Genomic DNA, 15676 nt, shown 5'->3' with positions numbered 1-15676 from the left:
TTATTTAATTAAAAACCTCTTTTTGTATCATTACACTCTCCAGATTAGACAAATTGTTTTGAAGGATTTATTACACAATTGGACTTCCCTATTTTGTGTGCCAAAATTACCCCCCTCCAAAATGATATATCAATACACAAAACACATGCTGAAAGTTCTTGATAGTTCCAGCATCATAGGCTGAGAGTGTGTGGTAAAAGGTTAATTAGTTTAATGAAGCAGTTTTTCCTGCTCAGTGACATTAAATAACATTTCTGTGAATGTCATTAAAACACCAAATGTTTCAGTCATGATTTATTCAGATTTGAATGCCACAGTTATCCTCAGTTTCCCTTTGCTGAGTTTTTAGATTCGGGGAAAAGAGAGTATGTCATTGGGACTTGGTACAGTCAGATTCTTCAATAAACAAACTTGAACTGATATCAGGGGAGAAAAGTTGGACTGGTGCATCCCTTGCAGCAGCATTATGGATCATGAGAGAACAGAGAGTAAGTAATAGTTGTTCCTTAGCAACAACAAGCCAAAAGTTTTAATGACAACAGCAGTTTGATACACTTCATCCCCCAGTGGCTGTGGATCAATTTTCTCTTGAAGTTACTGTTGTCTCATGCCCCTTTCATCTCCTGCAGCTCTCAGAAAATGTGCTTAACAACTCAAAGGTACATATCATTGCTGTGACACTCGTTTTCTGGCCCGACAACCAGTTTGCATTCTCACAACCTGACATTTCATTTCTACAGCTTTGATGTCATTACACCATGGACCAATACATCAATCCCCTTTATTCAGTGGCTCCTGCATCCCTCCACACATTGACCAGTATCATGAAGAGTTGTGTATATGTCTGTAAGTGAAAAGCAACCTCAGTGAGAGATGCTCCTTAACTTAAAGTAAGCAGTTGGGTGCATTTGAAATCGTTTTATGGAAGCCATCATATCTCCAATAAAACACATTTGAATTTCTTTTCAATGCACAGGTGTAGGCGCAAAAATCAAATCTAGACCACATAAGCGGAACAATTGTGTTTAAGCTGTCTCCAGAGTTTTAAAATGTGTGCAGTAAGATTTGAAGCAGTTTTTATTCAGACATACCTGGGGGACTTAAAACGGTGATCACGGACAGACAGTTCAGCTCAGGGGGCTCAACACCGATAAATCATGTTTAGACAAGTTAAGTCAACAGAGGCATACTGTGGCTGATACACCTGTCCTCCCACATCTCAGGAAAAGTCAGTTCATATTATACCTTTACTTCCACATTATTCACAATTACAGGACAAGACTCATGAAACTTTTAAGATTTTTCCATCATTTAAAGACAGAGACGTGCAGTGAAGTATTTGCGTATGTGCTTGCTGCTCTGTCTCATTCTGTTGTATGCATCAGGAAAATACATCATTCATTAACTCCAAACCCCCTGACTGGTGATAGTCATCCCCACACACAACACATGGCTCCATTTTCTCCAGCAGGGACACATACAGCTTATCAGCGCCTGTTACAAAGAGTTGAATGTTTATTTATAGCTGTAGAGCAGCTGGCAAATTTAGTTTTTCTAGAAAACAAGCACAATTAGGGACTGAGTCATGACCAAGTGTGGTGGCAATAGAGCATCAGAAATAGACAAAATGAAGACGAGAGCAACTGGTCTTGTTCTCATCTCTGTGGCTAATAAATGGATCCTTGGATACATGCCTGAAAAGTTGCATCAGATGACTCAGAAAATCCTTAAAGGGGTTTTCCAGTGATTAAGTATAGCACTTCCATAAAGTTTGTTGAACTTGCAAGGGACTTTTAAACAATCTTTCAAGCTAGTGATTCAGTGGTGCTTTCACCTACATGTGAACATCACCATAAAAACATACTGAATGATTTCAAGCAGAAGGACTTTTTACCATGTTTATAATTTAAGTTAACCTTTAATTCATGTACAGCTGAAGCTGAACTTTATAATCAGTATTTTGCAGATTGATATTGCCTCATAAAAAGTAATAAGAATGAGATAATAAGAATTTTTTCAAGAGATCCTGACTTTTAATCCCTGATATGGTTCAAGATCCATAAACACTGGAGGCTATATTTGCCATAACGCAAGTCAATATTTTAGTTTAACCTTTCTTGCCTGATAAAAATGCACATTACAACGCAAACACACTCTTCCTGTTTTAGCCCCGACACCTACGCTGATAACAGCCCCATGACATCCTCTAGCTTATTTAAAGTGCCCTTTAAATAAAGATCTAGCTTTTTTTCAAACAGATGCAAATTAGTAGCAATCAAATCAAAATGTACATTTCAAAATCCACTGCTATAATCAAACAGAGTTTAATGGATGAAAAGTGATTACATACAGATTAGTACACAACCCCAGTGTGTGCAAATGTGTGTATGAGACTTGTGTGAGTCTCATATGTACCAGTAAAGTGTTGTAGAATGGAAAAGGCATGCCGAGTAAATGATGTATAACCAGGCAAATGTATACATGTTGTCAATATTCGGCAGATATCCTGTTCTGTATGTACAAAACACGTTTTCTTAGTAATGTTTTTTTTTTCTCATCAACATATGCAGTCACAAAACCTGGTTGTTACATTATGTTCAACATAATTGGGGCGATGTTGAAATTGTAAAAAGTGTTCAGTGTCATAAGTGCTTTGGTTTGACCCAATGTATTTCTCCATTGCGTTGCTCCTAAGACTTCATTTACAGTTACCTTATGTAGGTGTGCGTTCAACAAGGACTCCTCTGTAGGATTACTGCGTCCTGAAATGTTTCCTGTGCAGATTTTTGTTTTTCATTGAAGGAAAATTACAGGACTGTAACAAACGGTGTCCCGTATTTGTTTACGTGCCTTCAAGAGACTGGGGATGAAATGTAAAAACAAATGTAATTTTCAATTCTTCCCTTTGAAATGGTTGGGTGTACAGTAAAAGTGAGGTAAACTCTTGCAATCACAACATCTCATGAGTGGGATGATTTGTATTTCAAACAAATCATACTGACTGTTTATGCCAACACACATGAAAACATCCGGACGACTACATCACAGATAACGGGGGGATTCATTGCCAATAGAGTATTATACTGTACATTCATGGCTCAATATGGTGCCAGTCTTTTAGCTAATGTATGCACATTTTTATAACGTACACAATGTTTGTTAAGGTAGACAACTTGACTCAACTTAAAAAGCGTAGAAGTAAAAAAAAACAAGAACCTTGTTGATCGCAACATTTTTTCCTTGGACTCTGCTGCCTGCTGACTAGAAACTGGAGCTAAATAGACCTGACAGAGTGTCAATAAATCATTACCAATATCCCCATCATTATCTTCATCATCAACAGCAGTCATTCTTTTTGTCTTCCTCTTCTCCTTTTACTTCCGACAATCCATTGAAACCAGCTCAACAAACTGAATGACACTCAAACTAAGACATAAAAACTGAGCAAAACTACACAAAAGAAAATTGTCACTGTCAAATTTTGCTCCTCAAAGAAAATGTTGTCCTTTCATTCCCCAAAATGTCTTTTTCATTTCATTTTTTTGGCAAAGTTACGTTCCAACCCCCTCCCCACAAAACCCCTTTTTGTCCGACCAATGGTTCAGCCCTCCTCTACGCTTCAGAGTCTGACTGGAGGAAGCGGCGGTCCATCATCGCTGAAGCAGCAGGCTGGCCAATGGGAGCAGGAGTAGGCGTCCGCAGAGGCGGGTTTGAAACGTGGCGGCACCTCTGGCTCGGGTTGTGTCTGGCGAGTAGTCGAATCCTCTGTTCCGATGACACTGACCACCGTAGCACATCCCGCTTCCTGAGCCGCTGATGTCATCACCTAGGGAGATAATTACACATTTTTAATGCAAAGTTGATTATTACTTTACTTTTACAAAAAACAGAAGAGGAGATAACTTTTTATAGTTTTTGTTCAAGAAGGATGTCCCCTTAATTGGTCATTATTACATGTTTCTAAGTGGCGCTCTCTAAGTGGGGACGTTTTGACCTTCAGGAATGGAATCAATGTTTAAATCAAGATGATGTGTCATTAGTTAGAAGCCCTTGGTCTGTTTCAACATTAAGAATCAGGCAATAAAATGACCTCATCAAAAACATAAAAAATGAGACACATAACACAGTTTTGTCACATAAAATGTTAACACTAGAATGTACTTTCAGTGCAATTGTAAGAAGATGACCCACTTGCATCCTGGAAGTCCACGTCATTTCCTTCCAGTGCGTTTTTCAGCCTGTTGCTCATGATTTTGAGTTGCATGATCTGCTGCCGGATAGTCATGTCTGGCTTTGTGATGTCAAGCTCCACTTCGGGGTTGTTGATCTGATTGGCCAAGCCATCACCCATCACCTCTGGAAGATACCTGATTTGAGGAATGCAGGGATAGGGGATCAATGTGTGGCAACACCATTAGGGCAGGTATGGTGTTTAAAAGAAATATGAATGTGTTTCAAGCACAGTTCTATTGTCATGTTCTGTTTATTTGAAAACACATGCATATATATGATTGTTGTGTTCAACTCAACTCACAACACTTAGCTGTAATCCAACCACTTAAACATATGTGAGGTGTATGTGTGTTTGGAGGGGGTGTTAAGATGCATATACAAGCCCGGAAAAAATGAAGAGACCACTGCAGCATTATCAGTTTCTCTGGTTTCACTATTTATAGGTATACAAAGAAATACATACATATATTGCATCTTTTGTTACCACACAAAGGAAACAGATGGCCTTCAACGAGAAGAGATCTGGCCTCTTTGATAGCAACATTATCAAAAACCACCTCCTCTTATATTGCTGACCTCTGAAGTGTCTTTAAGTGCTTCAAGACACAGGTTATCTGTCTGTAATGTCTTATTGTCTATGTGCTGCATAAATGACACTTGTGTTGAACAGATTACAGACCTTGAAAGTGTATTATTACACACTCCACTATTATGTAGAAAGATGAAATGGAGTTGTTTGTTGAAAAGCTTGGTTGCATGAACAATGTTGCAACCTTTAACCTAATTATCCTCAAAGATGCATCAAAGCAAAAGAAAAACAACCTAACATTTAGGAATTCAATTCAGAAGAAATGGATTGCCAAAGTAAGTTTTGGTTACAAAAAAAAAAATTCTAATGATGAGAAATGTAATGTTGTCAGAACCTTGTGTTTTTTAAAGCTGTTGGAGTCGATGTTCTGTATCCACTAATTGTACGTTTCTTTGCATAAAAACATTAGTCATGTCACGGTAATGTAATATGTGGACACGGTCGGGATTTGATGGTCATTCTGAAGATTGAGGATTAGGTAAACTGGATGTAATTGATTTTATTTAGTTCAGTCAGGTCAGCAGGTTTCTTCCTCACCTGGCTTTAGTAATCCCATTCCAGCATTTATCCTGACTGGCACCCCCTGCTGCCAGTTTGCTGCAGAGAGCCAGAGGGAGCTGGATCCAGTACTGCCGCATCTCCCTCAGCTTACTGGACAGATCAGACACCTGAGGACAAGGACAATGATCGAAACCAAAATAAGTAATACGTTTTAATTCACACTTAATAACATGTTTTAAATGTAAACAGGAGTATAATAGCTATGATACATAAAATGAATGAAAATCATGACTCAAAATCATTATAATTAAACAATATATAGCCAGGAATGTATCTGTTTTCTATAAACAATACATGCTTTAATAAACAAAACCAAAAACTCAGAGATTAAACTCATCTCATAATAATCTTAAAATCACTTTTCCCTTATTACATCTTTACCTTTAACTCTAAATCTTGCTGTGCCCTAAAATCATTCACGTAAAATCTCATTGAAACAAGTGCTATGACTTTTTTTTAAATCTCAGTATCCACAGTAAAACACGTGTGTACATATATTACACATGTATGTGCACAGACCTGCATCTCCAGTCTGAGCCCAGCGGTTGGAGAGGGTTTGTACTCGGATGCAGTCAGGGAGCCGCTCTTCTTCCTCTGCTCTGGAAGACTGGGACTTCCTGTTCCTAGTTCACCTGGAGTTCCACATGTCTGGTACACCTACACACACACACACACACACACACACACACACACACACACACACACACACACACACACACACACACACACACACACACACACACACACACACACACACAGATTTACAGACAGACGTCAACACAAACACACCGCAAAGATTCTATACTTAAAAATCGTGTTCATATTCATTTTACATAGCTCTAGAAAGGACTTTTTAGTCTGCATTGCAAACAGCCTGCAACACTAAAGGTGTCCACCAGAGGTCACAGTAGACACGTGTTTAAAACTGCATGGTAACAGAAATAAACAGACTCTAAAAACATATAATAAAATATGAGAATATAACACTGTGTTATTAAAACAAGGTCAGGAACACTCATAGTTGCAATTACTGCTTGTCCAATACATTTGACATTGATATATAGTTCAGTAAAATTATGGCAGCCTAGCAATTTAATAATGCGGCCCAGCCTAATTTGAAGGATACATCTATAAAACCAATAAATCTCGTGGTGAGAGGTTGAGCTTGTTGCTGCCGGAGCTTTGCCTCTAATATTCTCAGGGTAAGCACTCCTTGAGGATGGTAAATGTGATATTGCATACTCCTTAATTATATTTACCCGGGGAAAAATCTGATAAACAGTTGAGAGGTTTCACTAATAATTCATAATAATAATAATAATAATAATAAGGGAACAGGATTGCAAACTTAAGCTGGTATTTGACTGGAGAGTGAAATTGAGTGAGTGATGAGACAAAGTCTTACCTTTTCTGTGAATTTGTCCAAGTTTTCCTGCAGGAAGTGAACAGCCTCATATATTCGAGCAGGGATGGAGGACAGAACCACATCCAGGCTTGGCTCTGTGCTGAAGCTAGAGGCCACCTGGATCATGCTATCTGAATGGAGGAAAGCGAAAAAGACATATTTTGGGATAAATTCAGGTTTTTTTTAGCCACTAAAACCCAGTTTGCCAGTTTATAAACTGTGCTACATATGGTCACATAATAGTCTAAGTGCCACATAAGAAAGACTAGTGGTTATTGTACAAGGCCTCATTAGTGTAGCAGATTATATCCTATGGAAGGTGTTGTATATTTAATGACTTTAATGTAAATCTTTCTTCATTTTTTCTTTAAACTATATAGTTTATTTGACATGGAAGCATTCCAAATTACAGCTATGAGACCAAGCAGAGGGCAAAAGATGTTTAGGTGGAAAATGTCACTTTTTAAAATAGCATTTGTAGGCACAAAGTCGTTATACATATATTAATGAATGATATGAAAAAGAGATTTGATTTATAAGATAAAAAATATACAAATGAACAGACTGGGGGAGCCCTTCCCCAACCACATGCAAACACACCGATGATTAAATCCAATGTACCAAAATCACAATATCTCTTCAAAGACATCGAACTGCATTGAAAAAAACTGTAATTTTATGTTTGTTTTGTTTATGTTATTATTTGACTTGAACCAACTAACCAAACTTAAGTTGGCATGCTGTGACACTGACTATAGATTAATACCTCACACAACCCCACTTCAAACCTTAAACCATCTCTTCAAGCTCTGAGTCTCACCTATTAGGTTCTGCCACTCCGGGTCCAGGTCAGCTTGGTTGGCCAGGCAGCCCTTCATGACGTTGGAGCAGTAGCTGGAGCAGGGTTTGATGGAGGCCGTACCGCGACAGTGGGGGCAGTAGACCAGCTTCATCAGGGCCTTCGTACACTCTGGACTCAGATGAACCTGTAGAGGTAAGAAAAAAATATAAGCATTACAACGTCAGAGTCAGGGCATTTAATACTGCAAGAGTATGCTTTTACTACAGTCCAGTTTCTTCCTCTATCCCTTGTATGCACTGTTGATATGAACAGTAGTAAATTGTGGCTTTTTAGCTCTTTCCTTCTACTTTAATCCATGAGGGACATGCACAGCAGTATACACAGTTTAAGGAACATGATGAACAGTAGAGAGCAGTATTGTAACATTATATGGGACACAACGGGAAAAAAAGCAGTGATGGTCTTCCTTATCTTTATAGAGCCCAGGGTTTTTGTTACACTGCCAGCTTCTGAGCATGTATGCAAGTAATGAAAGGTGTCCAGTTCCACAGGAGAGTTTTTTTACCTATCCTGCGGAGACATTATGGACGAACAGCTCTAAAAAGGGGGGCGGGTAGTTGGCAAGATTTAATATCAAGTTTTGCTTACTATTTGTAAAAGTGTGCTATGCAGTTTCTCATATTTGGATGCATCTTCCGACTGGCCTTCATGCATTTATTTCAGTGCAGTTTGAAAATCAGTATACACACTTGAGTTTTATGTAATCCATTGCTGTCAACATCAAGTCTGCTCCAATTTCTGTCAATGTTACATTGCGGTTGTGTGGTAATGTGGTTTAAGTGCTGATGTAAAAAGTCTGCCCTCATGACAATGATGTAGCTATTATCAAGCACATTTAAATAGAATCTTATTTTTGCCTGGTACTGTAAGGATATATTCACATTTATACATGGTAGAACAAACACCCTGAATGTTGGGAAATAGAGAAGTGCATTGCGAGCTAGACAAACATCCTCACACCCATTTTTGACAGCAAACTGTAGTCGTTCGTCAAAATGAAAGCTTTGTTCTGATGGCAACGTCTGACGCTTAATTTTCTGATTATCTTAGGTTTTTTTTTTCATATTTGGGTGGAGACGTTTTCTTTGACAGTTTGGGTGTGACAAACATTCATCCATCATACTGTATCTGCTTTCCTAGGAAACAGCCTAGCAGTTCATTGAAACAAACACGATTTTCTTCAACATCTCTCTCACGTCAAGAACTCATCCTGTCGCTCTCTGTCTGACTCACTCTGTCTCTCTTTTTCGTCTTATGTGCACATACCCACCCACACACACACACACACACACACACACACACACACACACACACACACACACACACACACACACACACAAAGACTCTCACCTGTGAGACCTTCCTGACCACCTCTCCGCTGACGATCAGCCCCTGGATAAACGACCTGGCTGTGACAAAAGCACGGATCAGCTTCGCCTTCATGTCCCGCGGGACGTCACTAAATGGCCGCAGCGTCTCCTGTTGCTTAGCAACACATTCAAGGTAGTCATCTGACAGGGTGACCTGCAAAAGGTGACAGGGAGGGGAAATGTAGACGATGATATTACTTTTTTTCTGTTAGCATACTACAAAGGTCAGGACAACTGTTATTGTTGTTTAAAAGTTGCAATATTAAAAAAGTATGTCATGATAAGAGTACTCCATGCCACTGGTTATCCATTTAAAAATAATAATAGATGAAAATGCAAGACAGGTGATGTGTCTAAAAATGTAACTTTTGGAAATGTTTATTTTCTTTATGAGCCAGAAATGAAGCAGGAAGTGAGAAGAGAGGGAGCACAGTTAGCAGCTGAATGGATCAAGGGAACTAGTTCACCAAATCCTTTAATCGTGTCGATTAACATTTCAAGTACTCCCATTTGAATATCATTTGGTGTTATTCACATGATTGTTTTCAGAGTTTTATTAATAATCCAATATATAATTGAAACAGCCATAATGTGAACTAGTATTTAGAAGGTAGCTCTGGTTTCTGCTGTATTTTTATAATTATCTTTTCATCATTCTGTACACCAGTCCCTTATTCAAAATGTGGCTCAATGTCTTCTACTTTATCTTCTTCACTCACATCTGTTGGAGCAGAGATTTTGAAGGTACGCTCCAGGAGGCGGGACCAGAACTCAGTCAGGGTCTCGTCCAGGTTGAGAGCGGAGCCCCGGTAGTACTGTCGCAGGTCGGTGTAGAGATCTCCGTAGAGACGCGTGTTCTGGGAGTACAGGGGGCCGAGTGGAGACAACACCTCCTGCAGGGAGCGCTCAGAGCGACCATGCAGCTCAGTGAAATAGGCTGGAGGCGGTGAGAAGAGAGAGAAGGACAAAGGAAAGACAGAAAGAGAAGAGAAATAAGGGGAGAAGAAGATAACAACAACAATAGGGATTAGAAAATGAGTCGTTACTTCACAATATTTATTGGATTTATTTTTTCTGTCTACCTGACAGTTGTAGGTTAAGCATTCACTGTCTAACTCTGTTTTTGCATTCAAAAACTCCTGTCTCTATACCTGGTGAATGCTCCACTATGTTTATATTTTTGCTAGCGTACAGTGGGTTTATCAGACCTCATGTTTTCCTCTGTAAACATCACTAATGAAAGTTGAGAGACAGTGAAGTTGTTTGCCCGAAAACTAAGAAACTCAGAAGATTATTTCTCTGTGAGTTTATCGATATGAGCGTCCCCTTTTGCGTTACACACACATACATTTGATTCATTTCTAATTAAAAAATATTGATAAGGCCAGTGTCATTTTATTTTTGGGAAATATATCAAATAACTAGCAATTTAAATTATTATGGAGATTAAATCATGCTATTTGATGTATCACATTTGAAATTTTCACCATTTATTTAACATTTAAAGGTTTACTAGACATTTCTCTTCGCACCCAGCTGGATACAGAGTGATAAAGAGGTAAAACGGAAAGAATAAGAGAGTCAGCTCGCTGTCTCTGCAGTAAATTGGTCTGGGCTTTTCCCTCATGCTTCAAAGGCTGTGGACCGGTGCCAGCCTGTCCTAACCACAACCAGATGGGTGAACACATTACTGCTACTGAGGTGGCCCGCTGCCTTCAGACTAATAATACTGTCCTCCTCCACTGACAAGTCCTCCTGCTTCTCTTTTGCTTCCTTTTTCAGTTTTTATCTTAAATGACTCTGCTAACAACACATTTCTCACTTGCTGCATTTGTCTGTCTCAGTCCTTCCTTCTTTTTCCTCCTCCCTCCATCACTCTTTTTCTCTGATGTGCAGCGATCTGCAGCCTCGGCTCCTCAGTGGGTCAACTGCTCATTAGCTGAACCAGCCACTGCCCTGGGGGACACCCCTCTGTGTGTGTGTGTGTGTGTGTGTGTGTGTGTGTGTGTGTGTGTGTGTGTGTGTGTGTGTGTGTGTGTGTGTGTGTGTGTGTGTGTGTGTGTGTGTGTGTCTGTGTGTGTGTGTGTGTGTGTGTGTGTGCCCCTTTGAGATCAGGGGATCGGCTTATCACGTTTCATTGTGTCTGGCTGACTCTGCTCTCATTATAACACCCAGTCAGGGGTCCCCTTGACGCACAGGACATATCCTCCCACACACACCCCATCATTATTGGAGCGGCAGTATTGAGCGCTAAGTCAGAGCTTGTACCGAACACACATTTACAAATACAAAACATATTAATGTCACACTCCTCTGGGCACACTGCTGAAGCTTTGGTATTGAACTCAGCCGGTAATGAGAATCTATCGTTAAAACAACACACACAAACACACCCTACTTACTGTCAAAACTCCTGTGGAGAGCATTGAAGGCAGACTGCAGTGACCTGCCAGCCTCTCTGATCAGCCCCTCGGTCTCTCTGGTGCTGAGACCCGCCAGGTTCTCCTCCATGGTGCTGGTACAACAAGTCGGACCTTGAGGACACATCCTCAGATGTTCACCTGGCAAGATGGGGAAGACACAGTCAGAGTTAATTACCTAATTGTTTTATTACATAATTTAAACACTGGATGTTTTTTCTCATGGACAATAGCCATTTAATCAACAGCAGAGTCAAATAAATTGAATTAAAGACCAGGTAATTGCAAATGTAGCTGTTATTAACAACACTAGTTGAATGGCTTTATGTATCTATTGCAATCTCGGTCATTCCACAATGAAATTCTGTGCTGACATTTATGTTTCCCTGAGGATGAAGCGTACGTATTGATCCTGTGACTTTTTGTCTCAACGCGTGGATGACATTTGTGGTCTTGAGAGAAATGTCTCAAATATTGAAGTGATTGCCATGACATTATTTTAAAGTCGTTGTCAACCTCAGGATGAATTCTAATAAAGTGTCTGACATTTTTGGTCTTAACTGAATAAAGTTTAGAGATCATTTAAAGATCTAGATTTAAAAATCTGTAGAACGCAAAACATTTAGTTTTTCTTGACGCCTTAAATTAATGTTTAAGGCCTACCCGTTGTGACCAGTTGAGTCGAACAGGACTTTTGGTTTTGTTTGAATACTTTTTAGAGAAGTCAAACAATCAGACAGTTTCACCATGTACTTACTGCTCTTGTATTATACAAATTGAGCATTTAAGATCCAGTTTGTTGTCATTTAAGTTCTCCAACGGTAGTAACTTGTATAAATTGATTTACTAAAATGTGTTGCAGGACTAGAGGGTTTTTCCAACGTGCTTTTGCTTAAAAACAACAGTTTCATGATCATTTCAATATTTAAATTTGCAATTAAAGCCAATGGGAGCCTGACAGAGATGTTTTCTTTTCTTACCATATTAAATAAATACTATATTACAAGTAAAAGTACTACTTTCAAAATGTTATAATTACAGATTAATTAGCTATAAACTGTAACCAAAAATAAAATTGTTGGGTTTATGTTTTATTGGAACACACACACACACACACACACACACACACACACACACACACACACACACACACACACACACACACACACACACACACACACACACACACACACAAACAGACATGTTCACACGCACTTTTCACTTAAAATACACACACTTGAAGTCTGCCAGACAGCCTAAAGAGCAGTCTGCCGGATCAGTCTCTTGACAGATTGGATGTGTGTGTGTGTGTGTGTGTGTGTGTGTGTGTGTGTGTGTGTGTGTGTGTGTGTGTGTGTGTGTGTGTGTGTGTGTGTGTGTGTGCGTGTGTGTGTGTGTGTGTGTGTGTGTGTGTGTGTGTGTTTTAGTGTGCCTATGCCTGAAAAAGTTAAAGGTGAGTAAGTACCCCACAGCTGTGTGCATTATTGCTCCCGTTCTTCTTTACAGTTCCTGGGCTACTGTGTTTGTGTGTGTGTGTGTGTGTGTGTGTGTGTGTGTGTGTGTGTGTGTGTGTGTGTGTGTGTGTGTGTGTGTGTGTGTGTGTGTGTGTGTGTGTGTGTGTGTGTGTGTGTGTGTGAAGTATGTGTGTTGTGTGTGTGTGGGTGTATGTGTGGGTTGGGGGGCAGAATTTGTTCACCAGGGTAAGTGGAGCAGAAGAGGAGACGCCTTAATCATCCCTCCTCCATGAATCTTTCATTGCCACTGGCTGGTGTGTGTGTGTGTGTGTGTGTGTGTGTGTGTGTGTGTGTGTGTGTGTGTGTGTGTGTGTGTGTGTGTGTGTGTGTGTGTGTGTGTGTGTGTGTGTTGGACACAGAGACCGGCAACAATAAAACAGGAAATAGCAGTTTATGTTCCTCCTTTATTTTTTTCTACATCCCTTTTTTGGGATATTTTTAAGATGTCTTTTTTTCTATAATACAAGAAGAGGTGAAGCTGCATTGGAACCCTCTCACACACACACACACACACACACACACACACACACACACACACACACACACACACACACACACACACACACACACACACACACACACACACACACACAGGTTCTCACTCCACAGATCATGTGTTTAATATTCTCAAGTGTCAAGTACTGGTCGCTCAGTCTGAGATAAATCACTTCACCCCTATGAACCCAAACTCCATCAAACAATATCACTTCCTGCTAATCAAACCTGTTTTGACTGAACTGTGTGCATCCTGTCAATCCTTTCTCCTACAATCCTTTCAATCTTATATCCAGAAAGCACTACTGCATCACCTGCAGGACTTTGTATTCTTCAGTGATTACTCATTTAAACATCAGAGGAAGATATTTTGTTTGTTGAACTGCGTGTGCTATTGAAAATAGAAAGCACCAATTAAACAATTAAATAAGTATGTTAATATACAATGATATTCACATAACTCAGACCACAGATACGGTTTAGGTTGATTGGAAACAACTTTAAGAAAGAACAAAGAAATCAGTGTATTCTGTATATATTTTGTTTTAGTTGTACTTATTCAAAACTGTATTCAGCAAGAAGATTGTTACTGGTTCTTCTGCAGTGATAACTTTTACGCTCTCCATAAGGTGTGATATTATTAAAATAATTAATCAGATTTTGAATTGAGTCACAGAATATCAAAAAGTAATTTGGTGCATAGTTAGGGAATAAGGTGGCATGACAACTCTGAGGGCACAGTCATGTTATAGTGATATATATCTATTTAAAGATTGAGTTTAATCATTTAATAACTAGCTTTGCAAGATGAAGTTGCAGAAAGTGGAGTATCAGGGTTACAGCAAATTAAACACTAGAATCCCTAAACAAACCAAGTAAGGACATTCACAGAGGTATACAATAAGTAATAACAAACAAAAACAACCAAAATCTTAACTACAAACAAAAGCCATGGCACTTTTGTTGCAAAACCATTTGTAAAATGTCAACAGCTGTAGAATAGAAAATGCCTATCCAGAGGGTTCAAGCTGTGGCTTGATTAATGGCCGCAGCAGCATTTTAGGTGATGTTTCAAAATTTCAGCTTCACTTAAATCAACACCTCTGACACACTCTCCGCAAAAATGGAGCACCATAAGAAGAGGAAAAGAGGAGAGGGGAAAAGTGACACAGCCGAGATGTGAGCTTTCAATCAAAGTCACTTAGCTTCACCATGTCACAGCTCTGAAAGCGTCTGAGAGCGCTACACAGTCGGGCAGAATAAGGACAGATTCCTCTGAGGCGGTTTAATCCGCCCCATCCGTGTTACACATGTGGGTCACAGACAGCAGCCTCCATCTTGTTGCGCTCATGTGCTGCAGCTAAGGTTAGCATTTAGTTGTTGGTTTGCTTACCAACCTAGACGTTGCAGGGCGTTTACCACAGACACTTATGCTTTACTGAATTCCTGGGTTACTGGGTAATGGAAGCAGCTGGCATCCTGCTATAAAAACTTAATTCACTCAGAAAAGACAGAACTTAGAACAGTAGTGCCACACAAACACATGTTCAAAAAGCCAGCTTGCCAACATGTTAATACATGCACACAGAGACTTTACAGCAGTTGAAAGGACTACATCTGGGAATAAGAGCCTTGCTCAAGGGCTTTGGGATTGGAAATGGAAAGCCTTTGGGCAACCATCAAAATCCAGAGTGAATGAATGAGAATAGGAAAATGGTGGAAACTCTTTGAAGGCAAAACTATTTGAAGGGCTGCTGGGAAAACAGAGGAAAAGTTAAGAGATTTTGGTCACATCAAATCAGTTTCTAGGTGCTTTGGTTGCTTGCATTGCGTTTCCTCAACCTTTAGCATATATTTAGTTAAGTCACCATCCTGAGACACACACCTCATTGACATTACATATTCCCAAGAGTCACAGCTTCATTAAGATCAGAAATGCAAGATTCTACAGTAAAAGTATTGCAACCTAACCTCAATAGTTGTCTTGAGAAAACAGGTATTCATGGTTAAGATTTAATGACTTACTTAACCACTTCACAGCATCACACTTAACTTTTGAAATAACTCCCCAGCCCTAAAAAACAAAAACGGTTCAGAATCAAAGGAAATGTGAAATGCTTGTGATCACTTACAGATGGAACATTTGTCCTTAAAGTTATTATGGCGATGCACAGCGGAAAGCATTAAGGGTGGCAGATTGATGGTCAAGTGGGATTCTTTGTTGTCA

General features: G+C 39.5%; 1 protein-coding gene across 1 annotated transcript in view; it reads right to left on the bottom strand.

Annotated features, from left to right (window-relative positions):
* Positions 1 to 493: 493 nt before the first annotated feature.
* LOC134870250 (glypican-1-like) overlaps positions 494 to 15676 on the bottom strand; it is a 36681-nt gene continuing 21498 nt past the window's right edge. Inside the window, exons 2-10 of the mRNA XM_063892354.1 lie at positions 11423 to 11581; positions 9740 to 9957; positions 9001 to 9174; positions 7609 to 7774; positions 6789 to 6919; positions 5903 to 6040; positions 5360 to 5490; positions 4192 to 4367; positions 494 to 3826 (exon numbers count right to left, since the gene is read on the bottom strand). Coding sequence (XP_063748424.1) covers positions 3651 to 3826; positions 4192 to 4367; positions 5360 to 5490; positions 5903 to 6040; positions 6789 to 6919; positions 7609 to 7774; positions 9001 to 9174; positions 9740 to 9957; positions 11423 to 11581 — 1469 coding nt within the window. The 3' untranslated portion in view covers positions 494 to 3650. The remainder of the gene's footprint in view (positions 3827 to 4191; positions 4368 to 5359; positions 5491 to 5902; positions 6041 to 6788; positions 6920 to 7608; positions 7775 to 9000; positions 9175 to 9739; positions 9958 to 11422; positions 11582 to 15676) is intronic.

Source organism: Eleginops maclovinus, chromosome 9 (genome assembly GCF_036324505.1).
Source record: "Eleginops maclovinus isolate JMC-PN-2008 ecotype Puerto Natales chromosome 9, JC_Emac_rtc_rv5, whole genome shotgun sequence".
Lineage (NCBI taxonomy): Eukaryota > Metazoa > Chordata > Actinopteri > Perciformes > Eleginopidae > Eleginops > Eleginops maclovinus.
This window is presented reverse-complemented; position numbering and strand designations above follow the sequence as displayed.